Source organism: Amblyomma americanum, chromosome 7, assembly GCF_052857255.1.
Source record: "Amblyomma americanum isolate KBUSLIRL-KWMA chromosome 7, ASM5285725v1, whole genome shotgun sequence".
NCBI classification, from domain to species: Eukaryota; Metazoa; Arthropoda; class Arachnida; order Ixodida; family Ixodidae; genus Amblyomma; species Amblyomma americanum.
This window is the reverse complement of record NC_135503.1, coordinates 28,252,585-28,273,525: the sequence shown is the minus strand read 5'-3', so window position 1 is coordinate 28,273,525 and position 20,941 is coordinate 28,252,585. Positions and strand designations below refer to the sequence as shown.

Below are 20,941 nucleotides of genomic sequence, written 5' to 3'. Positions count from 1 at the left end.
ACGCAAGCGAGCACGCGTAGAACGAACGGCGGCACATCGGCACATAGCGTATGTAACAAGCCCGCGAACTGGAAACCAGCCATCGTCTCGGGAGCCGCTCATAGTGATAGAGAGAAAGAGAGAGAAAGAAGAAAGAGAGCACCGGTTCGGGAGAATTAACAGCGCGGCATTTTTTTTCTTCTTCTTCCGCTTCGTTCTGGTAGCACGTTCGAAAGAATCGCTACGCCTTCTTCTCTAGCGCCCCGTATAGTCCTTATACATTTCAAACCCCTTCGTTATATGCGCGCCTGGCACGAAACCGCTAATCCAAATGGGTGGAAAGGAGGAGGATAGAGGGAAGGTCGGAGTGGCGAGGAGGGGGGAGTTTTTCCAAGCCGCCGCTCCACAACCCGTTCGAGCGCGGGGGACCCGACATAATAAAACAAAGAACCAGCAGCCATTTTTTTTTCTTCCGTGGCATCTCCATAGTGCGTGTGTGTATGTATGTGTATATACTTTGTAAAGCTTGTTTCAAAAGACCCGAGAGGTGTCTTTCTCGGAGAGCTCCGCTCCTTAGAACTCTGCGGCTTATCTCGGCATACACACGGCTCGTGCATTCCGTGCCGGGCAGAGATTAGAAGCAAAGATACACGTCCGAAGCGGACCGTCCGCTCTGTACTGCCACTTCAAGGCGGCGTAAATTAGAGCAGAACGAGCTTGTTCGGCCTTCCGACAACTGCGTGCTTAACGGGATGTTGTATCGCTGGTTGCGACACATTCTCGGGATGTGTGTCCGTCGTGTATGCAAAACAGCTGGAAAGGGCGAACGTAGCAGACACGAACGCAGCTGGTCGACCTGCGGAAACGCTGCAATCCTCTGGCTCGACGCCGTGTAGCATGCTGCAGGGCGTGTTACAGGGGACCCATAATTCACGGAGTCTAGCTGCAGAGGCACTTCAGTTTAATACTTTTAGGTTGTTCGAAGAAATGCAGCTTACCTTTTCTTTGCAGACTACCACGCAAACAGTCGTTACAAAAAGCCGGAAAAACGTGGGGTCGCCGGACAGATGGTGTGATTACGAAACTATGCATTATTCGTTGCTTAGAGGAGAAAGGGATGAAAAACCCTCTGCATTTTAAACACCCCCAGGAAGTCATAAGTCGTAGAAATTAAAGAAAAACGAAGAAGAATGGGTGATAGGGGGCGCACCTAACCAAACCCGCAAGAAGTCGTCGATATTTTACCACTCTCCTTTCCTGGAACCAGCCGTGTTTCAGGCGAAATTGTAATAGCTGTGTCAGCAGTGTCAATAATCGTGCAAAAACTCTGCCATCCATACTGGCATTTCAGTGCGTGTAATTAAAAAGAAGAAAATAGTCCTGCATTTCGATTCGTTAGGCCAGAGAGGTAAATGAATTTTTTGTGATTTTTTCGGCTTACTTCTCGTTCCCCTGCTTTTATCTCTAGTTCCTTGTTTTAGTATTCTGGCCTCTTCATCATCTCTGCTACCTTTTTTTATTTGATAATTCACTGGTAACTGACTGTTAACTCAATGGTAACTCACTGCTAACTCACTGGTAATTCAGTGGTAATTCACTGGTAATTCACTAAGAAACCAGTGATGGCTTCCACGAGTGGTGACATTAGGCGACGTTCATAACGAAAAAGCATGAGGTAGAAGTGAGTTTTCTACTTCCTCCATCGAGAAAACGAACGCAAATAACGTGTGGTTTCCGCAAAGAAAACGTTTCAGTTTTCTTTAACTCTACGATTACAAGTGTGTACTGAAGTTGAATTTATGTAAGCGGTGCGCTCTACTTAGCATGCATGCCATTTAGCACAAACACAAATTTAAAAAAAAAATGAGGAAGCAACAGAAGAACGTTTAGTCATGCACAATGTTTGGTGCAAATGATGTTTATTCCACAACAATGAGCACAGGTTGCCTTTTTTAGTGAAGAACACTTATCTCGGCTGTTTTTTGCTCGCATCCAACGTTATTCCGACCTCGTAGATGTCTCGAGGTGAGAATAAATAACAAACACAGCAACAAGATGTAGAAGTACATTTATAAAGAGCTTTATAATGTACTTTAAAGTAACACACAGTGAAAATACATTTCAATGCCAACGACTGATGGTGAATTGCTACTTTTTCAAAAGTAGACCAGCACGCATAATGCAAAGAAGCCAAATTTGGCTTTTCGTTACTATACCAATTCTATGCGGGATTATTAATAATTAAACAGCACAATCAGCAAGCTGTCGCAATTAGGAGGTCGCGGATATACTTTTGTAATTCATTACACACTGAGTATCCATCAATTTTTGTCCCCTGAGGTGTAACTTTCGTTTTGAGTGATGAAATTCTGCGATATTCTGTTCGCATGAAAGGTTGAAATGTCCTGCTTCCCAAGAGCACATCTCTCTCTGATATTTATAGTCGCTGTCAGCGCCTACGCATTTCCACCACCGGCCCACTAGTCTCTGCCCGTCATAGCACTAGACTGAAAGCATTTGTTGACAGCACCAATGTATTGCGTGGGTCGCCACCTCGTCAGAAGCGAAAGGCTGTTCCTTGACCTTTGGAAACAACCATAACTCCATAAATCCTTCGATTCAATTATTTAATTATATATTGACTAAGCGACCAAGAGGGCACGGCGACTCGACGCCTCTATCTGGCTCACGAAGTTACTGGTTTCTTCCCCAACTTAGCTTTCACAGAGATAGTTGCCACAGGCACGGACGGCTGTACAAACTTCCACGCATCTGAGCTTCTGTTTGCAGCCGCCACGCGGCGTCACTTTATACGAACATGGGACCAATTGCACTTCACACCTCGTCAGCGGAAACCACCGATCATTCTTAAACTGAATTATTGACTGTCAAGATGTGACAAACATACTTTACAAAACAAAAGTATGACATTCGAGCTCCTTGAAATCGTAACTGTACGCAGTTCTCTATAGGACTAAATAGAACCAAAGTTAGTTGATCAGACCAGTTTCGAAACTGACCAAAGGGTCCATGTATCAAAATCTGACACTCTGATTGGGCCAAAATGTTAAGTTTACCAGACTGCCACGACACTTGGGGCGTTTAGGTGAACTTTCCAAATCTGTTCAAAACACAGAGGTGGCGAAGTGGAAGATCTCGCTCCGCAACTCATGGGCGGCGCCACAATCAGCTAATGTTTTTGATATGGAGTTTCGTACCTGATATGATTAAGAACTCGGTATGTAACTACAAACAAGCGTATGCGATACTCTGGATACAGCTGCATGCGAATGTATGCAACTTCTTGTAATGCAGTGTACATACGTCCCAACGTCCGCGTCATGTACGTCATATACTGCGTCACAACGCCCGCCGGAAATGACGCACACAGAGACTGAGCGAGTGAGTGAGTGAGGAGGGGCTGGGCTCACCGGTGATCCTTGCGAACGGCGAGGCCACGGCGCCTCCCTGGATGGAGGAGAGCCCGGACTCGACGCCGACCCAGGGCGCCACCTCGGTGCCCATGTAGGCGTACGAGCCCAGACCGTTGGCTCTGCTCAGGTACGCCGAGGGGGCCTCCCGGCACGACGCGGCGGCCACGCTCGTCACACCAGAAGCGCCCTGCGCCACCCGCCGATGACCATACGTTATAAGACGAAAAGCGCGAAAAAAAAAACACACGGACGCAACGAAAGACGAAGGACAAGCGCTAACTTCCAACTGGCGTTTATTGGAAACATCGAAAGATATATAGGCACATGAAAGGGGGGAAGACAGAAACTTACAATGACAGCAGCATACAAAAAGTCTTGTCACTCATACCCGCTCAGATACATCATCTCCTTTTTTGAAAGGCCGATTGATGGCGTGCTTACGCAACCACTGCCCGTCCTATCACTTTCTAGCGCCTCTAATATCTCCCTTGTGATTTGCGAATGATGCCGGTCGATAATTACAGATTGTGGGAAGTCCGGAGCACAATGGCCGCCACCCTCATATTCACAGTCACGGCAGTGAATTGCCAAAGTTTCCCGCATTTTTTTCACATTGTTGGCATGTTCTCGGAAACGCTCGTTCACGCATCGTCCACTCTGACCGATGTAAAAATGGCCGCATGTCAGTAAGGTGTGGGTGCGGGCTAGTTGGTAATGCATTGTTGCGTAGACTTTCTGACCACACACATGAGTTGTGTAGACTTTCTGACCACACGCATGAGCACACAGGTGACTACGCAACTAAGTCACCCTCTTAAACGGGAAGTTACGGTTAAATCCGGCCGCATGCATGCCTGGCGAGTGATCATTATTCGACTCTATCTTAATTTATACATTCGAAAATAAGGATAATAGATGATGATTATTATGAGTTTTATGGCGCAAAGGCATCTATGGCCAAAGCGAAGAGCACCATGGCACAAGGTATTTTTTACTTCTCAAGGTGGGATGCAGAGGCCCATTTTCCAAGCATTTCACCCCAGATAAGCAGAGCACCAGGACAGGGGAAAGCTTGTACCCATTGTATCACCGGTGGGTGCCCGGCGGCACTGGTGATCGAACCCCGCACCTTCCGCATGCGATGCAAATGTTCAACCACTTGGCCATCGCAAAGGATAATATAAATGTTAAGAAACAAATATAAAAAAAAACTCTCAGGACGGTTACGACTATTTAACGCGAGATTCAGCGATTGCTGCGTAGGCATTTAGTTTTGGGGATATCTTGAGGTAGAAAAGATACAGTGGTCTCATATCGCAATGGTGTAATGGCCAAGTGATGCACCCCTGCACTGGGAGGCAACTGTTCCAAACAGAGCCAATTATGCGACCCAGGTTGGCCGTGATACAAGGTGAGTGCGTTAATGACCGGTGGGTGCGTTACATCCACCTGGTGGGTGTCATTAAAGCACCCACCGGTTACGCCGACGGCGGCGAGAAAGCCAGGGACGGGCGCCTAACAGCTACCGCTGTAGAAAAAATAAACGAGCATCAGAAAATTGGCCCATGAAAACAACGTTCAGATTTTTTGCTCCATCCGAAGGCCAAGTTGTGAAAACAATAGCCGTGTTACACAATAGCTGGGCAAGCGGTAAGTCTCATGTCGCACCACTGGCGACAGCTATTCATGTCCGAGCGCTTTCATCTGTTGCACCATGCAAACGCGCCAGTATTATGCAAAAATAACGCGGTATGCGCAAACGCCAACTAGGTTCGTGCTTATCTGGGAAGCGTCAACGTCATTTGAAGAGCCACAGCATCCCACTGTTTTGGATGCAAATGTAACAAAGGCCGTTCACAAACTGCACGAAAAACAGTCGGCCAGCAATAGAGCGATATATACTTCATGCTCTCCTGCACCTCAGGAAAGACGGTGCGGTGTAGTCCCGATATAGACAAAACGCGCGAAGTGTGTCACAAGAAAGTACAAGGGCAACGTATTTATTACGGGTCGCATACATACAGTGCCCCCGGTCGGCGGTTATATCTTAGGCCTCATTTCCGCCCGGAATACGTGTTCCGAGTCTCGAATCGGTTCGCATTCGTCAATGAATTCAGCGCATGTGTCGCGCGGCCGTTTCCGATCGGGTCTCGAGATGAGGGCGACCTTTCGCAGATGTTTCTTTCCGCCCAGAATCAACAAGAGATGGCGCGGTATCAGTCGAGGACTATACTGCGTGTATGATGGCGCCTGGGTGTGGCCACATCCCTCCCACAAAACGTTCACATCGTTAGCGCACCGTGGCAGGACGCCTTATCGCAGATCTTATAATAATGTGGATTCCGACACGCGCAATTACTTCCTGCAGACCTCTGGGAGCTTATGGCGATAAAGAGAAAGCGTTTATTCGCAGCTTTTTTTCCAGGTGGCACGGAATCGATGATATATCAATTCGCCAATAGAGAGAACAGGATAAACGTGGACCTCGCTGTCTTCTCCATCGGTCGTTGCGCATACAGAGGCGGTCTTTGTTTCCGGAGTTCATTCTGAAGGATTTCCTTCCACTGTTTTTTTTTTTTAACACTTGCGCAAAAGACACGTTCGGCTGCAGTGAAGCGGTTTGTGTTATCCGCGTTATACATATCGTAGTTCAACGGCCATGCCAATAGTTTCTGGTGGGACCTTGCTAAGCTCAATACAGATGTTGCCGCTAATACATTTCAGAGCTCACACCTGCACGGCGACCTTGCCGACGTGTTTGAGCTGAAGACAATGACGGTTTCTGTTATCGGATACAAGCACCGCTGTCACGAAAGCTGATGCGGTTAAACCTCCCTGCTGCATACCTTGTTGTAAATGATTCAGCATCTGCCGCGTCGTTTTTTTGGATTAACCATCGGTGCCTGCCACAGCTAAAGCACGCAAGTTGTGTCTCAAGAAGCAGCTGTTCTACAGTGGAAGTCTCTGTAATTTGAGGCTTCATAAGAAAATATAGGCCACCACTCTCTTCCACCGGAGGAGGGAGTACTGACCAGAAAAAAAAAATAGTCAGGCAGCCGCCAACAATCCACATTGCTGTTCACTGAGTGCTGACAAGAGGTATTCAAAGCGCTTGTTGCATCGGCGAGGACTAAATGAATAAATAGATAGATAGATAAATTTAATGAAACGAAGGCAGAGAGGTCGACAAGAAAAATTGGGATCTGGCCTGCTACTCTGCAGACGCTCGGGAAGGGGAAGAGGAGAAGAAAGAGATTATTACAAAACACCTTAGTAACTTCCGATTTACTGACGATGCTGCCGCACCTAAGTCAGTAGATGAAATACAGCGAATGCTTGAAGACATAAACAGGCGAAGTGCGCTACCGATTAAATTTATGATGAAAAGAAGTAAAGTAATGCTCCCCATACTGGGAAGGAAGTCACATGCAGTTTATAATAGGTGGTGAGGTACTGGAAATATTAACAGCGAGTGCATGAGTGCATACATATGGGACAAATACAGTGATCGGCAATCACGATTGTGGACTACGGAAGTTACTCGCAGTATACATGAGAACATAGGTTCAAGTGTATTTGACAGGCACTCTCAAATTATAAGTAGAAGTTGTACCCTCAGCACTTTTGAGCGGAATCGTGGAGGCGCGGAAAGAAAGAAAGTTGAAAATAAATGCAGCACAACGCAACGATCTATAGAATGGAAAATGAGAGGGGTAACATTGGTGGACAGGAAGCGAGCGGCGTGCATTAGAGAACGAACTTGAGTTATGACATCAAAGCGAAAGTCAAAAGAGAAATAATGGGCCTCGGGGTGATGAGTAATGCGGAAAACAGGTAACACCCGTTTGGTCAATAAGGGCAGCAGAGCCTATAACGGGAAAAAGAGAGAGCGGCCAGGTGGCTGGCGTATCACAGACACACTTGCAGATAGTCAACGCTCAGCAGCCGATGTAGAGCCGCAGAACAAGACCCCTTGCGAAACAAGAGACAACAAAAAGAAGGATGGTGGTGACGGGCAAGCGTCTTGGTGATGTGAAAAGAGACAGGAAGCATTGCAAAACGGGAGCAGCCATGTAATAACGCTTTCCGGGTCGACCACCGTGTTTTTCTATCGCAAGGAAGAAAAAAACAAAGAAAACAAGTGTCACGATGGCATGCTTGTGTTCCGTGGCTTCAAACGTGCAGCGAATATAAGACGTGTCCTTCACTTCAGGCATCTCACTGCCTTCCACAGGGGTTAAGCGCAAACGACCTGACTCAGAACACGTATACACACGCTCGGTCCGCATGTCTTTTTCAGACGGTGAAGCGCGTAAAAATCGCGGGGGGGGGGGGGGGGGGGGGGGGGGGGGGGGGGGGGCAAGCGTTGCATACGTATACATGTCGGCTGGACGGTTAGCGGATCAGAGAAGAGCGCCGAGGTCAAGGCTTGTACGAGGGACCAATGGCTCCGTTCGTTCCACAGCTTTTGTCTTGATGCACGAAAACAACCGGCACGCTTGGCGATGCTTGGCACACCCGTGCGATGTTTGAAAGAGACCTGGGGACCGAGTGCGTGTGTACGTGTTCTGAGTCAGGGCGTTCGTGCTTAACCGACACGTCTAAATGCCTTTCCGCCGCAGTTTGGACCCTTCAAGCCCCGCGGGGCGTCAAGGATCTGTGCACCGTCGACTCAAAGAGTCCTCGACAATTTCCATTGTTTTCGAAGCAGTTAGGTACTATGCGCTCCAGGCAAAAAAAAAAAAAAGGCGAAAACGAGAATAAAAGCCCGTCCCGCCACAGCAGGGCGTCTACCAGGAGAAAGTAATCCGTATATTTAGCTTTTCTTACTGTGCACTCTGTTCTCTCACGCGGCCTTTGTTCTCCTCGCGGTTCCCAGTGGGGCGTATCTTACGCTTAACCTTGATGAGTAACAAACCCGTTCTACTCGGGAATGATGACTGAGACTAAGAGAGTAATGTACGTCCACGAGAGGCGGCTAACGTTTCCCACTATTGAAGTGTGTGTGTGTGTGTGGGGGGGGGGGGGGGGGGCAAATGACAAGAAAAATAACAAATAAAGGAAGAAATTAAGTAGCTGTTGACAAGAGTGAGTACAACAGCAGTGCTAGGAAGGCCTTCATAACCTCCTTTCTCCTAACACAGGTCGTTCTGCCTGGCTGTGACGACGCGAACAACTAGTGCTTTCTTGCTTCTCTCATTCGTGCGTCCGCACTCAAGTGCTGCCGACGCGTCCAACGAAATACTACCATCAGAAGGGCGTACTGTTGGGCTACTTGGTGTTGCATAAAGTAAATGTTATAAGGGAGTAATTAATCTCTGAAATCCACCCGAGCGCAGCCATGCGGCTACAGAGGAAAGCTATACAGGTTTCTCAGAAACTTCGTAGTTAAAGGAAAATTCGTCCTGGTCCGGGGTTCGAACCCGGGACCACCGCTTCACCAACTGAGCTAACCGGGATGGCAAGCTTATAGGCGAGAGCGAATTGATCAATAGATCGAAGTGGGAGCAGCGAGCTATTGATAATTCGCTGTCGCCGCATACCATAAGCTTGCCGTCCCGGTTAGCTCAGTTGCGGTATAGAGCGACTGATCCGGTGAATTAGGTGGTCCCGGGTTCGAACCACGAACCAGGATGAATTTTTCTTTAACCGCGAAGTTTCCGAGAAAGCTGTGTAGCTTTCCTTGGTAGCTGTATGGCTGCGCTCGGGTGGATGTATATGAGTAATTACTCCCTTATTACAATTCTACTCCCCTAAAACATTTGACCGAAGTAAATGTTAATCGCCGTATTTGTTTCCTTCCTAGTCCTCTGTCTCTGCTTTTTGAGTTAATTTATTTAAATTAAAAAACTATGACCTTGAGCTTATAGCACGACGCCTTAAACTTCGAGCGCAAAAGCGAATGCACATGAGCTGCCGAGCAAAGCAAGCGACATCTGGCATAGCTACTAAGTCGGGTGTAGTAAGTCGTGCTTAAGACAGTATAGTTTCGCTCTCTGCAGGGAATGTAATGGGACGCGAGAGTCACATTTGAAGCCCAGCACTGACGAACGGTCCCGGGCCGCTTTGTCAGTAACGCAGGGCATTTTTCGCTTTGTGTATTGCTACATTTGCCAAACGCGTGTCACGGAAAGTGGCCAGTTCTTTTATGTAGAAAACCTTGCTCCTGGTGCCGTTGAAGAGCCCCGCGCCTGGCGCTATCGAGAGGCGTTCATAAAAACTCAACAGAAGCGGGCCGAGTTGGCTTGCCGAACTAAAATGTGCTGTCGGGCTCGTGTTAGCCGCTTGAGCTGAGTCAGCTGCATGGCCCAGTAAGCGGTGAGTTCATTGGATCCGATCCGCACATGTAAGTACTATCACGTCGGGTTTTTGGTTAGTGAGATGGGGAGTGACTATCTATTATTCAATGAAGTTGGAAAGGAAAGTTGGGCAGCGAGTGTCACTGTCTCTTTGAGCATGCCGGTCACCTTCCACCTTCGCTGCGCTGTTAGGGGGGGGGGGGGGGGGGGGAGTAAAGGGATATCGCAGAGTATGGATCAAGTCGAGGAAGGTGTGCGAAGTGCGGGCACCCGCGCGCACTCAGTTCACTCACAAAGTGCATGCACAGCATCTACCTGGCAGGCCGCTGCATATGAGGACGACTGAGTGGCGCACGCATACAACTCACGCGCACACATGCACACGAGGGATCTCCACTGGATGCGTGTAGTAGTAAGCGGTTTATTAAAACAAAAATAAAAATGAAGGAAAAGATTTTTGCTGGCCCCGACATCTGCCATCGATACTGAAGCACCTGAGCTGGGGCAGCGTAAATTAAGGATAGCAGGCAGAGTGGAGAAATGAAATGAAAGAGGTGAGGGTGACAGGAAGAAAGGATAGCGGGGGACAGGTAATATACACAAAAACTATCTACACATCAATAAGTATATATGTACAAGTTGCGCGCGTGGTTAGTTCATGATGAAGCAGTATAAACGCCGTGTTTCCGGGCAGTCTTAACAGGGACTGGCGTAACGTGGCCTGAGCGTTAGCCCGGAGAGAATCCCCGTGCAGGTCATGCCGCTAAGAAAAGGCACTATCAGTATAGGCAAACAAAGGGGCCCATGCGGGCAGTGTTCGGCCCTGCTCGTGTGGCGGCGCACCTGGAAGGCGAACCTGGCGTGGTGTGCCGCCGCCAGGTGTCCGTGCGCCGGCGACGGGCTCGAGTACTGGGCCGTGTCGGGAGACCCGCGCACCGCCTGTCCCCAGACGCCACCCAGGTGGGCGCTGTGGCTCTGCACGGCGCCGCCGCCAGCCGCCGCCGTGGCCGCGTGGTGGTGGTGGTGGTGGCCGCGCGCCGGCGACGACGTGGGCGGAGGTGGTGCCACGGTGGGCGACACCGGCGCCGGGGGCATGGCGGCCATGGAGCTGACCGCCACCGACGGTGCCGTCGGGGACGCCGAGGACGACACCACAGTGCCCATGGACGACATCTGCGGGCGCGCAAGGGCGAACTCGGCACGCGGAAAGACGGGAGACGCAGTCCCGGTTGTCGGGCTAAACCAGGGGCTGACCTATGAGAAGGGGGGTGTAGCCCTCTCCTCCCCCAAACGAGAAATGTTACATAGGAAAGCCATGTCGAACGCCCCTCCAACCACCGCTTCCTCCAAGAGTGACCCATAAGTCCGCCCCTGGGCTAAGCGCAACTCAATAATAGTAATTGGTTAACGCGGATAGTCCAATGTTTATGGGAATTCCCCAAGGTGGAGTAGATTTATAAGGAGGGTAAATGATATGAGGTGAGGTCCCCAAGGTGGAGTAAATTTATAAGGAGGGTAAAGGATATGAGGTGAGGTCCCCAAGGTGGAGTAGATTTATAAGGAGGGTAAATGATATGAGGTGAGGCGGTTATGAGGACTGGAAAGGCGCAGTAACTGTCTCAACCACGCCGTGACGGAAGAGGGCAAGGTGGAAGTAAAGGATGGAAGAGCGAAAGAGCTATCATAGTGAAGGGCTCCGGAATAATTCAGATCAGCGCACGAGCACCTTTTGTATTTCACTTCCACCAAAATGAGATCGCTGCGGCCGGAATTCAATACCGCCGCCTCGTGTTTTGCACCCGAAACGGGAGGCGCTACACAAAGCTGCAGTGCTGAATTATGCAAAGGTTTCTCTTTCGTGATCCATTCTTTGCTCTTCTGTTTTTGGTCGGTCCGCCTTCTGACACAGGAACGGGCGGATGATGTCGCTTGCTAGCTGTCAGCCCAGATCTCAAAGACGACATGTAGCTGCCAGCGAAGGGCAAGATAAAGAAGCAGGGAAAAAATTGGGCTGCGTTTTGCAGAAATTCCTCGCCCACTCCACCTCCACACCCTCTACCTTCCAATTCACTCTACTTTTACTCCCTAACTATTGGTCATTTAAGCGTTGCATCATCAGGGCAGGTAGCCGTGGTTCCGGCATCAAATGCGGTGCTTCCCAAGGAAAGAGAGGGGAAAAAATGCGTCACGTAAAAGCCCGGTAATAAGATGCACTGAAACGTGCTTAATAAAGATTATTTTCTGAATTCCCTTTTTTTTTGCAATCTCTCTCTTTATCAGCTTCTTGTTCACACCGCCAGGCAGACCTGATTACAGAGTTTTCCTGCTTTTCTCTCTCTGTGTTCGTGTCTGCATCGTGAATCCTGTAACCCTGGAAGTGTGATGCGCAGCCTTGGTCAAAAGTATCTGGGCCACAAGGTTTCCCCCTGAGTCCTATAGCATGCAGGGTACTTTTGGCATTCTTGAATTTCTAAACCTCCACAGGATGAGGACGGCCTTTGTCCTCACCTTTTGTACAAGACTCAAAGTCGAACCATATACGGCCCGATGGCTTGACCAAGTGTGTACCCGCGCATAAACTCAGCATGCACTCCCACGTGAAGCGAAATGCGTGTCTCAAGTCTTGCCTGGTGGTGATGCATGTACTGGTGCGGCATAGGCACCAGCGGCCTGGTACCAGGCACGTAAACAGGCGGTCCCGGATGCAGGAAGGCCGCCGAAGTCCCGCTCGAGCCGTCCTGGTACGAAGGCAGGTGCATGGCTAGGTTCTGGAACATGGCTCCTCCCCGGACGAGGGCTAGCTTGGTATTCGCTGCTCCTGCTGCTGCTGCTTCCCCTTATAACGCAGCGTCCAGTGCCAGACTAGAGCGCCCCGCGCTCCACAGTGGCAAACATGGTCAGGTCTCTCCTTCTACACCTTCTATATGCGCACGCTGACACGAGCGCCTACGGGCTGCTGCGCAGTTCACTCAACAACAACAGTCCACGTAGTAGCGTAGCCTGGAAGGTCATCGCCGTAGCAGGGTCGTTGACCTGTGGACACTGAACTCCATCCTGCGTACTGAGAAACAGGAAGAGAAAAAAGGAAAGCGCATGTTAAACGCATTTCGTTATTCCCGACTTAAGAGGCGGCACATATGCGTCAACAGCAAGCTATGGCGCGTTAACTTGAATAGCCATTTATTATTTTGTGACAGCGAACTTAGTCACCTTCTTCCATAACTGTCATGATCATCCTGAACCGCATAACACGACGCGAGGTGTGACACAAGCACATTGCGATGCTATACTTTTGTGAACTCTCTCTCTCTCTCTCGGCTCTCTGGGGGCCGAATACATAAAAACAAAAATGTTTACTCATGCCTGGCATAGCTCCGTTCTAATATGACACGAAGGATTGCACCGTGCACGCGCCCAGTGTTACACAACTCTCTTGTAAGACTGCTGAGAACGTCTGCAAGATTCGGACCTTCATACCATCAATAATTGCGAAAAATAAAAAAAAGAGATGGAAAGGGGTTAGAAGAACTGAGGACTCATCTGATCGCGAGCAGTGCCTTGACTATTGTTTCGCTTAATAGAATTGAAACTTTACTTCGAACTTTTATTTTAGACACCTACGTTTACTCCAGAATAAAGGATTCCACCATTTACATCCATTTTATTCATGTCCTGTACCAGCTGCGAACGCTTTATTCCCGAAAACACCCTAATCTCACCTGGTCACACGGCGCACTGCCACCCCCTGCTGCGCTCAAATTTTCTTGGAATCCTCTTTGTTACCCAAAGAGAGCGGTAGAGTATCTGTTACGGGTCCAATTGGACTTATTTTTGGATGTGGCGGAAAGTTTGAAGGATGCTTCACTTCCGCCACCGGTTGGCCCGGTATTGCACTACCTCCGGGGTCGGCCTTGTCTTTAGCGCGTCTTTACTATCCTGTCTTTCCATTCCATCTTTCAACTCTCCTACTATCTGCACGTGGCAGCGATTGTGGCTTGGCTTGAGCCAGTGGTCAGGCCTGTGCATTTTCCTTTTCTTTCTTCCAGGCATCAACAGACAGACAGATCAAAGAGAGACCATTAGTTATATATCCTCTATATTACACGGCTTGCTCATGCCTGCCTCTGTCTGTATGTGTATACATTTCACAAGATATGTGACTCTTACTCAGAAAGGACAGTCGGCTTGAGACGACGACAATACGAGGCTTGGATGTAAACAAAACTCCCAGGCTCTATCCCCCTCCCAAGATGAGTAAGGCCAACCTGGCTGATATGCTTGCAGAAGGCCCACACACGACAAAGAGAAGTCCGCATTCCACATTGATAACAACTCTTACCGCCCAGCAGGTGAATTTAGGAGCTTTCTGTTACGACATACGGTACCGCCAGGCAGACCCCACAGAAAGTACCATATCCCGCTGTCACTGGAAAGGAAATAACCCCCCATTACCTCCACCAAAACCTTTTCCTTGGACCGACCGGCTCCAACCAAGTTTTTCAAGAACCATAGCACGTCAGCGAGATGTCGAGGCGTATAGCGCGTACATTATAAGCCTAAAATATCTGGAGACGCTTCGTGCCGGCAGAGAGGAAGTCTCGGGTACCTGCTTTATTAAGGACGTGCAATGCAGCCGCGGAGCTGCACACACGTCCCATGAAACGTCGCCATGAAATCTCGCTTCGTGACTCCACAACCCGTCAAGTTTTTATGTGTCACACATTGTCCGGCGATCACAGTGCAACTTTTCTGCACACAGCGACAGTAAGAAAAATATAGGGGAAAAAAAGCGGGCGGAGGGGGGGGGGGATGTAAAACTTAGTAACTAGCAGCAACCGAAGAGAGGACCGTCCCCCGGCGCATAGCGTTGTTTACGAACCAGGGGGACCCCCAACAGCGACGTGGCTAAACAGCGCTATTTCCACGCATAGAACAACGACGAGGTTCAGATGAGGAGGAGGGGGGAGAGACGCGTAGAGAGAAAGGAGGGCGGGGGGAGAAGAGGGTTCCAGCGCATAAACAAAAGAAGGCGACCCGTGCGCCACGGCCAAGCCATCGTTCATCTTCTGCCGCTCCCGCTGTGGCGGCGGCGAGGAGCGTGCCGAGAGCGGCTCGCGCACAACAATTGCGTGTGCGTGTGTTTTGAGGGAGATGGCGGCTCTGCCCTCCGGTCTGGCCCCGAGGCGTCGCGGGTCCAATCCGAGGGCTGTTCCCCGCCGCAGGGGCTGAGCCCGGGGGAGGAGCCAGCGTTCGCGACGCGCCGCACACGCGCATAACGCCAGACGGTGCAGTACGCTCGCAGCGTGAGATCTGCACGCCTCTGCTGCGACCCCCGGCAAGAGCCGTACGCAGTTTAGCCGTACCCAGAAATTATGGACAAAAGCATTTTTTTGACCGGGAAACCGTTTATGAAGGCAATTTTTGAGTAAGATTTCACTATAAGAATCAATATATCCGCACATCACTTGACGGCAGTGTTGTAGTTTGCTTTTTTTCTATTCACGCTTTTGCTATTGTCAAAACCGTTCCCGATTGGTTTTCACGGCAGTCTTAACTGTTCGGTGCGATCGATGGAAACACTTTAAAAGAAAGATTTTGCTACATAATAATGGACCATTATCTTGTATATTTCTATAACAATGTCTTACAATTTTCAATTTTCAAAATTTTTGCCCGAGAATGCTGGATGTGTGACCTTCAGAAGACCGTTAGGTATTCACAAATATACCGTACGGTATCTTCAGATGTACTTGCCGGAAAATATATAAATTGCTGACAGACGGACAGGCGTTATGTATCAACGATTATACCACCAGGTATAATTTAGGTGCACTGTCAATTATATGCATGCCTAGATACGGGACCGTTAGGAAAAACTGGAGTCTAGATTATGAACAAATACCAGGTCAACCTGCTTTCCGAAGCACGAAGCAGTGTAATGCTTATGCCGAGCTAAGTCTCCTACGCTACAAATAGCATTTTGATGCGTTCTATGTCTTTGACGTCGTATTATTCTTGTTTGAATTTATTTATTGGTTTCATTGCTTCGAACATTCTTGTCGTCTAAAGTCACTGGTGAAAGTGACGAGAATTGTCAACAAAACGTTTACAAATCGTCTACAAGTCCCACTCTCCTGAGTCATAGGAAGCTGGCACAAAAATCACTAAAAACGGGCGCAGTTGTACACAGTGCATAGGTATGTTCTTTTTCGTGCGTCACGCTCCAAAGGAGCCGTCAACACACATTCACCAGGAAACATGGAACTGTCACGCTCAGAGCACGAACGTCAACTCTCTGCACAGGAAACTTCATGCGCTACTTTATAGCATAGCTTCAAGGACTTTAAAGTGCGGTCATTTTGTAAATTGACCTGTCAACGAAAATCATCTGCGGGTCTTCAAAGCGCCCTATGTATCAAAAAGTTGGCACCGAGGTGTGGACCCCAGCTGGTTCGACTAGGCAGCCCGGGTGGCCAGCATCGTCCCAACGAAGGCAGCCCACCGAGCTCCCTTATCAGCCCGTCTGGACTATTTGGAGGCGGCCAATGTGGGATGAACGTCGGTTTTGAACATTGGACCTGCCGCCCCCAATCTCTCTAGCCCACAGGGCATTTATCGATCTTATATTGGGCAGATGCAGGCAGCCGGGCTCCCTGAATCAGTTCAACATGAGGGCAGCCCAACTAGCCCTTAAGCAGGGCATACGTCGGGCAAACTTTGCCATACTATTTATTACTCCCTAATTGATCCCATGCCGGGCGAATGTGAGCAACCCGACCACCTGTATTTTCTCGGTGGGTCTGACGTCGGTTAAATGCAGGCAACCCATATAGGCTTTTACCCGATATTGAATGATGGAAGCCTTTCGGTCGTGCTTCTGTGTTCACTGACAACAATAATTTGAGCGATTGCCGTTCGGCGTGACATGCAAATGACAGGGAGCGGTGTGTTCTCAGCCCTCTAGCACTTATAGTGGCCATTCCCCGCATTTAGCATTTGTGTGCTTGTTTGTTTCTTTGAAGCCTGCCTAGTGGCAAGCTGCCCTCCTGCCCACCGGGGCGCGGGCAACCTGCCCAGGTGTATGCATATAAAGATCTATAACGCCTGGAAGCCTGCCCATCGGATGAGAAAACTGCGCACCGTTGAACGGGACTGTTCAGTAAAGAGTGGTCGCGAGAGGTTGCTCACACGCCCCACCGATGGCAGCACCTGCCATCGCAGGACAGTGGCGCGTCGCTTAACCGCAGCACCACTACGCCAGGAGTGGTATGGCGACCCGCAGGGATCTATGAATGTGGAACAGAGAATTACTAATTCCGCATACATGGGCATTAACCTGCTGTCACTATCCGAACACCGGACCTGATGTGAAAACCGAAGTGCTAGCGCACCCAATTGGCATTCGTCATAACTGCGCGAATGGACCATCATTTTTTTTTTCTCGGAGTATCCAAACGAAGCGGTTCTATAACTGCATACTGCCTAAGGGTTCGTAAGACCACTCGTCATCGCTTGTGTTCTCTCTCCATGTTGTCACGAAACCAAGCGTGAAGCAAACAATTACACAGAAACTACGTGGGACTGGAACATGTGACACTGCTTCACTGCCTGGCCCTGGCTAGCATTTGTGCAGGTGTCGGAGCAAGGCGTGAATATATATTTGTCCGCGTATGCACTTCATCTTCACGGTGTCTTCATATGTCAGATCCTATGTCAAATTCTGGCGCTGTTTAATTTTCGATGCCATTGAGCCAATAAAAAACGACAGTCATATCATTTCTCCCCGCGTCTTCATGATTTCACAGACTGGACTTTGGGATAGCACTGGGAACTGGGTCCCCTTCAGCACGTGCAAACACTATCCCCGTGAACATCGAAATAAAGGGACTGTTCGCTTATACGGGCACGGACTTAATTATACGATTAATTTGGAAGTGTTAAATTAGTAGAATGAATTCATAAATATAGGCTAGATATATCTCACCGTTGACAGTTCGAGCTGATGTAATATTCGAAACCTGAAACAAAAATGCCACAAGTTAGAAAAGATCTATGCAGGGCAAACATTATCTTTTTAAATAACTAATGCTCTGAATAGAGCAGATAAATTTGAATGAAAAAGTGCCAACCTTTAAGAAATATCATGACAAATTTATTGTGAAAATCTGCATTAAATTTTCGCAATGCGAATTGTTCTCAACATGTTCTCTCTTGCCACGTTCCTGTTATATCGCCTACCATTGTGCTCTATTGTTGTGAAATCGTAGCAGTGTCTTGATTATACAATGGCCACCATGGCCTGATGATGTAGAAACTGCTGATACGAAACTCGTCAGCTAGGCACTGGTCTATTATCAGAGACATAAAGTTCCCGATGCGCCGCTGAATCACTGTTATCTTTAGTACCTGTCACCTCACGCTAAAGCAAAATGTTCATTGAGACATGTTATTATGTCAGTGACTGCTTTCATTTTGTATGAGTTGCGACTGGCTTAGCCCATGACGACAGCTTTGCTGAAATTTAGTTACCTGTGATTATTTATGTTTTATGCATATTGTACAAGGACGTTGGAGCCTTTGTCAGTGCTTTGCTGTTTAGCCTCTGTGTTCTAAGAGACTGTATCTAAGAAAGAAAGAAAGAAAGAAAGAAAGAAAGAAAGAAAGAAAGAAAGAAAGAAAGAGAGGGAAAAAAGAAAGAAAGAAGGAAAGAAAAGTATTTCTTCGAAAGATCATTTAAAACATTTTTGGTAATTAATCTTCATAAACATCGTCGGAAGGCGTACCCAACTCGACAGATAACCCACCCTCAAAGTGGTTCTCTGTAGCTACTGTTGCACGCATATCTTGATAGAAGGTCTCTGTGGAATAAAGCTATATCAAACAAATGAATCAATTAAACTTTATAGCTGGGTCGCTTCTGCTGGACATGCACTGCAAGTATAATGTAGTAGGTGTAGCATAATGTTCCTATTCCAAATTATATTCTATTTTGATTCTTCTCGCCCTTCTTCCACGGCTATTTGGCTTCCTTTTTCGGCCCACGCCATGTATACAGCCAGGTAACGTGGCGTGGTCGATGTGTACTGGATGATAACGAAGGAATAAAACGGGCAAAAAAATCGTTATTTTAGTTTGATCCAGGTGCAGATTTTTTACGAAGACAACCGAGCTCGCCACAAGCACTTGGCAGTTGGAACGAGCTTTCCCGGGTATTCTTGCTGGTGTTTTGGTCCGCAATGATGCACCTGTATTGCAATGTGTTCGCAGTGTCAAAAAGAAAGCGGAGGGGGGGGGGGGGGGGGGAGGGGGGGGGCAGGTTTTAATAATGACGTAAAATTACGCCAGGGGGAATGCTGGTCGCCGCGTTATAAACAAGACGCCAGGGGTATGGCCTCGGGAGAATTCCGAGTACCTTTGTTTTTGTGTATATAGTACGGACGTGCTTCGCCTCTCTGTGTGTTTTTTTCTGCGCCTGTGTCTGTGGAGGAAACACTCAGCGACCGAAACGCGCAACACGACGCGAATTAAGGGAGCCAGGCGCTGACATCAGAACGTGCCACCGGCGTCGTGAGAAAAAGAGAAGCCCGGAGACCGCGTCCCTGTTTTCCAGACTTCATTCTAGATCACATCCGGAGATAAGAGAACTCCAGCCCGCCATCTCTAAATCTCGACGTTATAGGGTCCGGGACCGTATATTTATTTCCTCCCTTGTACATATATATATATATATACGCCCGAAAGCACGTATTTATAGTGCGCACACCACGACGCTGCTGAAGATCCTTGTGTATGAAGGAAAAGAAATGCGTGACGTTCACAAGTCAGCCCGGGAAGCGAATGGCGGCGGAATAGAGTCGCGATTTAATAAAAAAAGGTTTTAAAAAAAGAGAAAAGTAAGAATACTTCATGATAATGAAAGATAAGGACAGAAGAAGGGAGGCATCGAGGCTAACAACGAACAGGAGTTATAACAAGGAGTTGAGAAGAACTAAAAAAAATAATCCCAAAACTTTGGCTCCCAGATTTCCTGCGCCTACCTTGTTTTACGACCTTTTGTATTCGGCGAGCGCGAACGCTGAGGCAACGTCGAGCACCAATTAGCCGCCCGGGCATTCGCTTTTCAGTAACAGAAAGAACGAAGGGAGGGGGAGGGAAGAGGCTGCGTCATCTCTCTCATCTTTTTTTCTTCTTCTTCTTTATGCGCTCCTCATTAATACGTGCGCGCCGCCTAATCTCGGCGATCTGTGTGACCTGTTGGCTCGGCGCAGGCAGTCGTTACGAGCAGTCGACTTCATGTGCTACTCAGTATCTTCTTCCGACCGTGTTCGCTGACCCGCGAGCCGCATGTGTAAGCGGTAGCGTGCTCGCGGGACTGCGCAGATAGGCTTAACTCGGCGGACCTTTTAGGAGCACCGATTAGACTCGAAAGAAAGGATGGACTCTCGTGTATACATCCTGGTCTGAATCGCGGTGCGAAGTCGGAGGGGGGAAGGGGGGGGGGGGGGGGGGCGTCGCAGCCTAGATGGACACGTTACTCCGTGCTTTCATTAGTAAAAAAAAATTGAATAAAAGGAGAAAAAATTGTAGACACTTCAGCAAAACGATGCAACTCTTGCGTAGAATATATACGTTCCCTGTCATCGCGAGCAGAACATCATGCATTCTACTGAGGCTATCTTATTGTTCGTTTACAATAAGCCTCTTCGTCCAAGCTCACCTGGGAGACAGATAAGCATCTCCCGCCTTCATAGGCATATGTATCCAGCGTACGCTTAACGTGGTTAAGTATTTAGAGAAATTCTTCACCTACTACTAATACTACTACTACTACTACTACTACTACTACTACTACTACTACTACTACTACTACTACTACTACAACTACTACTACTACTACTACTACTACTGTCGCTGCTGCTGTTGCTACTACTATTACTACTACAAGGGTATGCTTGTGAAGACGTGAGTGCAATTTATAGCTCTGAAGTATGGACGCAAACCTAGGCCCTCGAAAATCTGGCGTGCAAGCTTTAGAATGGTTTTCAGTTAAAAAACAATGGTAATTTGCACAGGATTAGAATCGTAGAAGCAGTTCGGAATACAGTCTAACATAAACTTCATGTATAAACCCACAAACTAAGAAATCAACTAGGGAAACTAAAAACACGCGGAGACAGCAAGATTATTAATTAATGTAAAAGTGGGAAAGCGTGCATATTATACGAAATA

The 20,941-nt window shown here is 48.3% G+C and overlaps 1 protein-coding gene across 5 annotated transcripts in view; it reads right to left on the bottom strand.

Annotated features, from left to right (window-relative positions):
• LOC144098742 (uncharacterized) overlaps positions 1–20,941 on the bottom strand; it is a 202,251-nt gene that overhangs the window by 59,471 nt on the left and 121,839 nt on the right. For 3 of the 5 annotated variants that reach the window (XM_077631590.1, XM_077631589.1, XM_077631593.1), the window contains exons 2-4: positions 12,340–12,773; positions 10,556–10,885; positions 3,411–3,600 (exon numbers count right to left, since the gene is read on the bottom strand). In XM_077631590.1, coding sequence (XP_077487716.1) covers positions 3,411–3,600; positions 10,556–10,885; positions 12,340–12,489 — 670 coding nt within the window. In that variant the 5' untranslated portion in view covers positions 12,490–12,773. The remainder of the gene's footprint in view (positions 1–3,410; positions 3,601–10,555; positions 10,886–12,339; positions 12,774–20,941) is intronic. The other 2 variants (XM_077631592.1, XM_077631591.1) reach the window with 1 other exon arrangement.